This window comes from Diadema setosum, chromosome 14 (assembly GCF_964275005.1).
Source record: "Diadema setosum chromosome 14, eeDiaSeto1, whole genome shotgun sequence".
Lineage (NCBI taxonomy): Eukaryota > Metazoa > Echinodermata > Echinoidea > Diadematoida > Diadematidae > Diadema > Diadema setosum.
In genome coordinates, this window is record NC_092698.1 from 7,304,120 (window position 1) to 7,312,903 (window position 8,784).

At 38.8% G+C, this 8,784-nt stretch overlaps 1 protein-coding gene across 3 annotated transcripts; it reads left to right on the forward strand.

Annotated features, from left to right (window-relative positions):
• Positions 1-1,318: 1,318 nt before the first annotated feature.
• LOC140237426 (uncharacterized) lies at positions 1,319-7,247 on the forward strand. Of its 3 annotated transcripts, none has more exons than XR_011901839.1 (3): positions 1,319-1,451; positions 6,185-6,243; positions 6,908-7,246. XR_011901839.1 is itself a non-coding variant. In XM_072317349.1 (3 exons), the coding sequence occupies exons 1-2, from the start codon at positions 4,240-4,242 to the stop codon at positions 6,234-6,236; spliced, it is 852 nt and encodes a 283-aa protein (XP_072173450.1). In that variant the 5' UTR covers positions 3,449-4,239; the 3' UTR covers positions 6,237-6,243; positions 6,908-7,247. The 3 variants fall into 3 exon arrangements, 2 of the variants coding, with proteins under 2 accessions (XP_072173450.1, XP_072173449.1); XM_072317349.1 differs by lacking the exon at positions 1,319-1,451 and adding an exon at positions 3,449-5,039 and having other exon boundaries at positions 6,908-7,247; XM_072317348.1 differs by lacking the exon at positions 1,319-1,451 and having other exon boundaries at positions 3,449-6,243; positions 6,908-7,247.
• The last annotated feature ends 1,537 nt before the right edge of the window (positions 7,248-8,784 follow it).

An 8,784-nucleotide genomic window follows, 5' to 3' on the forward strand; every position in this document is an offset into this window, starting at 1 on the left:
AACAAACTCTTCATATATATATATATATATATATATATTCAAAGTAAGGGAGGTGCCCTCCTGATAGGGCATATTTCCAACTATATGTGTATCTATTCTCTATATGCACGTATGTTTCTACATGAACATACATGAATATATATTCGATAAGGTTCCTATTACACAAATAGATTCTCGATATTTATTACTGCATGTACTTACATGTAAATATTATGGATTAAATACAATCAGATATGACATCTTTTTAACCATGAGATACAACACACATAGCTCCATGGTTTAACTGAATTCCTCATTGGTTTCCAGGAAAAGTATGTTTTTTTTATTTGCCAATATGTATAAGCATTAACTTCAGAAAGTAATTTAGTGTACTAGCTGTGCTTGATACCATGACAAAATAATCAATTACCCGGCCCGGACCCTTCCCCTATGACCCTAATCCTAATCCTAATCCTAACTGTGATCTTTATACTCTAACCTTATCACTAACCAGTATTTAACTGGGGGTAATTGCACGGGGGGGGGGGGGGGGGGGGGCTAGGTAATTGCCCTGCGGGGTACGGTTTATATACACATAAAATGATCTTTAGATTTTATGTACTTGTTTTACTATTATTTTTAAATCATATTCCACAGCTGTACATATATATATATACATTGTATATATATACAATGTATATTACTATACAAATCGAGTTTATATAAATAGGATACAAACAGCAGGTCAAATACATATAATGTTTTCAACCTAGAAATATGAAACTCCTGTATATTCTTCATGGCTTATAAAACACATACATGTAGTTATATTTTGAATTAAATCATTATTAGCAGTAGGCCTATACGCGGTAATGTTTATTTTTAGGGAATAAGTACTACATGCATTGAATATCAAAGTTGACAAGTGCAGAGGTAACTAATGCATGTAGGTGCCTACCTGTATTTGTAAGGACCTGGAAATATTCTATGAAGAAAAAGCTAGGGAATGAGAGAGAGGGAGGGAGAGAGCAAGAGGGAAAAAAAAAGAGGGGAGCGGCAGATAAATAAATGAAACAGCAATGAACAAAACAAAAACCCCTCAGTTGCAACGTTGCATTCACGTTGGTGAAATGCAGCCGGTTCGCGCTGGTTGCCTTTAGTGATGTCATAGTTTTAATAATAGCAGCCAATGAATTGCGTGGACTTATTGTCACCTGATAACATTTGGCCAATGAAAGCACGAGCTGACGAAGAATTGTGTCTCGTGACTTGCGGACACAAGTCGAAGTCGTCTGCTATGTTTTGGGATGTGTTGCAATATCTCCCTGCCTGTTTTACTTACTCTGTACCTGGCCGAGCCGAGGGAAGGTAACGCGTTTGTGGAACATTTTCTGCGGACCACTGCCTTGTTTGTCAACCTACGGTGTAAACCTCGGAAATTGCCAACCAAGGAGGGCCTCTTGTTATTATCGGTAAGATTTGTAATATCCCAATTTTTGAGCTGTCATCTCACTCTTTGTCATTCATTCTTTCGAACAATAGAGTCTACGACCCGTACGGGAGCAGGGGGTGTTTCATAAAGCTGTTCGTAAAGTTACGAACGACTTACGAGCGACTGGTGATCAGTTCTTGTGCTGAATTATTGAAATTCTAGTAAGTATAGCACATTACAACTGATCACCAGTCGCTCGTAAGTTGTTCGTAACTTTACGAACAGCTTTATGAAACACCCCCCAGGCAGCACGATTTCCACCGTAATCTGATAATGTTATTTTTATTGTAGACGAAGCTCACGTCATGGTCACGACAAACAGTCGGAAACACTGTTTTACACTGTTCCCGACTGATGATTGAGAGTAATAGCTTCAGCATTCAGAGATAGGATAGAATAGTTCGGCTATAAAACACTACCTACCAGTCCAGAAAATTTTGTAGACGTTTTAGTGTTTAGGGCCTACTGTTAACCATACTAACACTACCATTGACTACAGACTAACACAGTTAACAATGGTTAATGATGAATGCACAAGCAAGCGTATTTGGTATTCACCGTTCAGTTTGGAAGACAACGTAACGTAGGCACTGGTAGGTCATAGGCATAGCTATAAATTTACACAAAAGTTAACAATGGACGTCAGTAGTAACGTTACAGTGCCAGTAACATGTTAGTGTGTATGATTGAGGGTACCACCTATACTCAATAGCACCTATTATCAGCTGATTATCACCATAGGCCTTAACAGTTAGCCTGACCAGACACTGTGCTGCGATTCACGACAGCGGCTGCGTGTAGTTACATAGGCCTAGGCATCTGCAGCTTATTCATTCCAAAGCAAAGGTAGACCTATACTAAAGAACAAATTCCCCTAAGTTTTGCCTCAAATATGCCATGGCATAAATAATAAAGTTTCGAATATCGTGACCGCGTCTCCTGTTGATTCTGAATCTCCGTAGGCTAGTGAAATAAGGCTTATTAATGCCGTTTTACTTTAGTACGCGTGCAATGCATTTTCTTTGAGCGGCTAGCGGCTTAACATAAGGGTGACTACCTCAAGCTAAACATCAACACCACCTCCTTCAACAACAGTAGCATTGAGCATACTACTAGGTAATACAACACATGAATTTCACAGTCATGCGTCATGTTTGCTATTTATGATACTATAATGATAGCTCTACACTTCGACCACCCTTTTTGAAACCAACCAAGTATTTTTTGGCGCACAGCACGCTTAGTAGTAGTACGCACTGCACGCAGAGCACATTAAAATGTATTACTTGGCTTTGACTGTCGATTGAGGATGTGTAGGAAAACGAAAATTCACTGTTCATTATTATGGTTTAAATCGAGGACAAATATTTCAAATGAATATTTTAACCGAATCGTAATATAATGTCAATGCATTTTCTTAAAAGCTTCATACAGCACGGTGTTCAATACAGCTTTGTCAATACAAAAACAGCGATCAATTAAAAAAAAAGCAGCGGCACCACGAGGAGCTGAAAAGAGGGCACTCAAGTTCGACTGCGATAATTTTGCACTGAAACTTCGAACTGAAAAGGGGACAACAGCATTTGATAGTGCTGGATTTTCTCAATCATGTAGGCCAAGTTTTAATGTGAATTACAGTCTTAAATATTCTTAATCAGGCAGATAAAAATTAGGTGGTCGATGAGTAGTAGGACCAACCATACTAAGCATGGCTAAGTGGATGTGTAACTGAACCGTGTTTAGTTTAGTTTGTTAGTTTGTTTTAATGATTTTGTTTTTTCGTCTTCATTATTATTATTTTCATAGCTTTATGGCGCGCTTTATTGTTCTATATGCTAACAGCTATGATATGCAAGGTGCCGATGTCAAGGTACCCTGCCAATACGTGATACCCTTACCATATGTGCCTGTACTGTAGGTCACTGTGCGTGCACTCAAAACTCTCTGATGACTGGTCACGCTGATCCATGACGTCAGAGCAAGCCTACCGACTCCAATATGAACTAGAAATCTAGATGGGCTCTAGAATTTCTAGCGAGGGCCTGTATCTGAATGTGGTCATCGTGGCTGTATTGTGTGGCTAGTTATCAATGGTTATACTATTGTTAGGGGTCACTTCATCGAGAAATGGTCAAAAAATTGTCAAAAATTTCAGCTTGTCAGATGATCATTGTTTACCTCTGTGTGCTGACTTTGTTTGTATTGTAATTGTCATTGGAAACTGGGCTGGGTCTGCCTATATTCCTCTTATTAACGCCATGATCTATCTAGCTAGTCATTTACTTTTGTTTCTTACTCTCTAGATTTCCAGACCATGACCACTCGCTGCCCTGTAACTGTGCTAATGCCATCTATGACGGGCTGCTTCCAGACTCTACTCTAGCTTTCTCTACTACTGTAGTTCTTTCTATTAAAATCAGTAGAATCTAATTTCAGTCTGAATGAAATTCAATTGAGCTATTACACAAGACTTCTCATCACTTTGCTTGTCTTGTTTCTAGAACACATCTTGACTGTCCTCCCAGCTGGTGCCAGGTCCCTGAATACTTACGATTAAAGTTCTTCTCTAGGTCTGATGTATTGATAATTCCGATTTAAAAACAAACAAACAAATTTAAAAAAAAAAACTTGCATTGTCATAACGCATTGGATATTGTTTCATCCTTGGACATTCAACATATAGATTTCCCCTCATCGTCAGTTTGTGCTGCCTGCTCGAAAAGTGGTCAACATATCCGGAGCTGCACTGAGAACTGAAAAACTTAGAAATGGCATATTTTGCCGATTCAGCATTCTCCAACTGGTCACAGGTTGATCTAGATCTGTCGTCCCTGATGACAAGTGATGGGGATGGAATGTTCAAAGCTATGACTCCATCCTTGTCAGTCTTTGACGAAGATCTTGATCTGTACAGTGTCAGTAACAGTGGAGAGAAGGATGGAATGTATTCCAGTCATCTCCAGGCCAGCCCAAGCTCTCTGGCATCCGACGACATTCCGACATCGCCCCTTTCTGAAGGAATGGAAGACATGCAGATGCAGCGAAGTCCACCACTGACCAACCCAGAGGAAATGTACGGCAGCCTGCTAAGGCAGGTAGAGGGAGATGAAGCAGCTGCAGAGTCCTCTGACAGAGATGAGCGCCTGGGGGACACAAGCCATGGGGAACAGTTCCTATCAGCCGTCCCAGATAAACCCAGACCAGAAGCGCCACTTTCGCCACTCTCCAGGGGAGCCCACCAAGCAGCAACAGCAACCACACCGGCTCCAGAAATGGGTTCTAATCCATGTAATGGACAAAAGGCTGTGTCAAACAAAGTTAACAAGCGTGGTGTAAAGAGGAAAGCTCTGCAGGTTGAAGAGGAGAAAATTGAAGAGAATGTCACAGATCCTACCTTGTCTAGGAATCTGAAAAATGCTCTGGCTGCCAGAGAAAATAGACTGAAAAAGAAAAAGGAGTGGGAAGATCTGAAAATTCAAAATTCATCTCTTGAAAAGGAAAATCGAGCACTTCGTAAGGACAATCAGGAACATGTAGAGACAATAGCGGAGTTGGAGGAGCAGTTGAGGTACTACAAGTCGGTGTTAGTTAACCAAAGTGCCTTGTCCAACTTGCTGCAATCAATGAATCCCATCCCAAATCTTAGCCTCAGTTCATCTACTCCCAAAACAAAGCATCCCCCCCGGCTGCAGGCAGCCGAATCTCAGGGAATGACAGGGGGTGTTTGTCTTCATGTCAATGGCCCACAAGCCTCACTGGAGTTTTGTTCAAGATGTTCACGCAATGCAAAATGTTCGTTCGATTCATGAGCATCAAAGCCTGCTGCTGATCTAGGACAGATACAGAATCTGTGTACATAACCACTCATTATTTGTGCACTACTTCATGTGAAAACAACCACTGGCATGATATGTGATCAATCTCAAAATCATTTGAATCTCATGACATAATTTTGTAGTGATCTACTCAGTTCAGCCCTGTCCTATTGTGAATGTTGAGGGTGCAGTCTTATACAAGTCAACTTCAAAACTGTGTGAAGACCATTGACAATGAACATAATACTTGTACTAAACCACTGTGTTTGTTATGAGGCAACCCAATATGCTGTAAGGTCTTGTTGTACCAACATGTAATTTGGAGGTCTACTGCTATGGCAACTTCACAGATGAACTCTGAAGTATGTAAGTAATCATGTAATCCAATTGCTTCTAAATTCATAACTGGCATCCCTTTGAAAAACAAACAAACAAACAAACAAACAAATCAACCCCAACACTTGAGAACTTTGATTTGTTTTTTTAGCAAGATTACAGTGATACTGATGTTATTTTTGGTATTTTACATTCTCTCAAAGTGGCATAGGTTTTGATTTTATTAGGAGGGATGTTAGCCTTGATATTTGTGCCAGAAACAGTCAGTGAAGGCAAATGCAGTTGGAATACATGCTATCTTAGTATGTTCAAGCACTGGAAGGAAAGTATTTTGTGTTGGTATGCATATACTGCATTGCAGTGGCTGGGAAAATATGTATGAATTGTAATATATATGTTATGATGTTTGACCTTTTTATGCATTTTATGCAAATTATGCATTTTGATGAGCATAAACATAATTACCCTCTTGTACTTGAAAATATGATTACAGATTTCAGCCACTGCAATGCTCCTGGTTAAAACAGAGACTGACACTTTTGCATTGCTTTGTGTTTTCCAGATTTTTCACTATGGCAGTACAGAACGGCTGTTTCCTGTTCATCTTGAGTTGATATGTTGGTAAGCAACTAGTGAACATGAAAAAGGAGGTACAACTTGATCTGATGTTTTCGAGAATCATACACACCTCCTATTTCATTGTCAGTGTTTGTCATATTCATGTGCACATGGCTTATATCTTTAAACTCGCAGTAGTCATGCCTTTATCCTAGAATGAATAGACCATGGTCATTTTCCTTCAAACTGGATTAGTCATTCACTGTAAAAACCTGTTTTGTTTCATCAATTGCAGATACAGGAACATGTCAAAAAATATACCCTCCCCCCCCCCCCCCCCCCCAAAAAAAAAAAAAAAAAAAAAAATGAACACAAATATTTTACTGTGCTGTCCCTCCTTATACTTCCCTTATTCATTTTATTTTTAAGATAATAAAATTAATTACCCACTTTGTCTTTTGGCTTTCTACTTTAAAAAAAAAAAAGAAATAATGTAAGAAGGCCAAAGCTTGCAAATTGTTTTGGAAAGAAAAAAAGAAATCTTTGCCTCCTGATATGAGATGACTTCTCTGTCATTGCTCCTGTAACTTACCAGAGTCCTTTCTTCTTTTGTATTTAATTCCTCTGCATTGTGCCTGGACCGACTTTGATCCCGACACACCCAATCCTCGTTTCATTGGTGTAACGCTGCCGTGTCATGTGCTGCTGCTACTGCGTCATCATCCAGAGAGAACAGATCAACCATCAACCTGCCATCAGTCGGGTTATCAAGCAATGGGTGTCGCCAGAAAGTTGTTCGTGTCTCTGTATCCAGGCGAAGGTGAGGTACCTGCTCTCGGCCTTGGCTGCTTTCGTCCCAAGCAATTCGACCTTAGATAAATAGAAAACAATTTTTTTTCCACTCTGAAGTCCATTCTTGGAACAAAATTTGCTTTAAAGGGATCGTATAGTTTTGGTTGAGACCTAATTTCAGGTTTCTAACTTTTTTTGATGAGATAATGAGAAACCTCTTATGAAATATGAAAGAGCATGTAATTCTATGAGGAATTTAACATTTATTTGATGAAAACTGGTTTTGAAATGGCTGAGATATCCAAAAAAAGAGCGATTCTAATAAAGTGTGGGACCCACACTTTATTATGATAGCTTTGTTTTACTTTGTTTTTGGATGTTTCAGTCATTCCAAACCCGATTTTCATCAAATGAAGTTTGAATTCCTCTTAAAATGGTATGCTCTGTACTATATAATAAGTGTTTTCTTGGTATCTCGCAGAAAGTAAAAAGCCCAATTCTCATCTCCACCAATACTGTACCATCCCTTTAATGAGGGGACGTGAGTAGTGTTACAGAAAATTTAGTGAGTGGACTCCTGCAAAAGCCACGGGAGTAATGGTCAAAGCATGCAACACAGAGTTTGTGCATGATGCTACAGATAGTTTCTAAATTTTTATTATACTTTGTGATGAAACAGATTACCATCATTTGCCCTTGCCGTTTACTATACAATCTATTGTGAGAAAATGTGAGAGCTTCATGTTTATGTAGGTTGGTTTCTAAACAAAAGGGCACATGCTTAGCAGTCTGTTTGATTTTACAGATGAATGAATTCCTCTACAGTTCATAAATAATGAAGGATGGACAGATACCTTGCTAGCAGCCAAGAGAAAGAGAGCAGATACCTTCACTGACCAGTGTGCATACCACAATATATGCATGGCACAGTGCAAAAAAGGGTGGATGGACAGTACTCTCTGATACGTGCACATCGTACTGTTTTTGCTTTAGCTACTGAAACCTGCTACATGACAATTCAAATAGGGTTAGGGCCAGTTTTAGTCCAAGTTTTTAGATATAAATATATAAGCCATTCATCCTTGGACAATTTTTGTTCAAGTCAATGATACAGCTTTGTCATTTTCTTGACTTCATCAAGCTTGCTGTGCATATGAAATATCCAAAATTAGTGACATGGCAAGTTCATTTATGAATTCCTAAAATTACTTCATTGATAAACACATGGGTATCAAAATTTATTAACTGAAGAGAGACTGTCCACTCGTGGTTGACTAGGCACAAGTTTCAAAACAAGTTCTTGAAATTGCGATGAGCCAACACATTTTGACATGAGAGAAATGGTCCATTGTGTTTCAATTGTGAATTTGGAAGTCGGCTTGAATGCACCTCATCCTGCCAAAACTGTGCCATGCATATAATATTTCATATGTGAAGTGACAACATGGCACCAAGAATGGTTAAGCAAACATCCCCCCTCAAAAAAAAAAAAAAAAAGAAAAAGAAAAAGAAGAAATCTATATAATTGTAAATTTCTTTTATGATGATCAAAGCAACAAAAAAAAAAAAAAAAAAGTGTTATTTCCATGATGCAACATTGCAGCATTGTAAGCTACCACCATTGCTACTCACCCAATAGTCATGATTTGAATGAATTTTTCCTGGAAATCCCCACTTGCTGAATTTTCAATGAGGAAGAAATTGTCTGCCATGTTGTCATGACTATATCTGACAAATGTAACACATTTTTACATGTACTGCTTTACTGAAGCCAACTCAAGCAAGATGATGTATTCAGTACTTTTGTACATA

Excerpts from the sequence above, each read along its gene's own strand:
- LOC140237426 (XM_072317348.1), top strand. The coding sequence starts at position 4,240 with ATGGCATATTTTGCCGATTCAGCATTCTCCAACTGGTCACAGGTTGAT.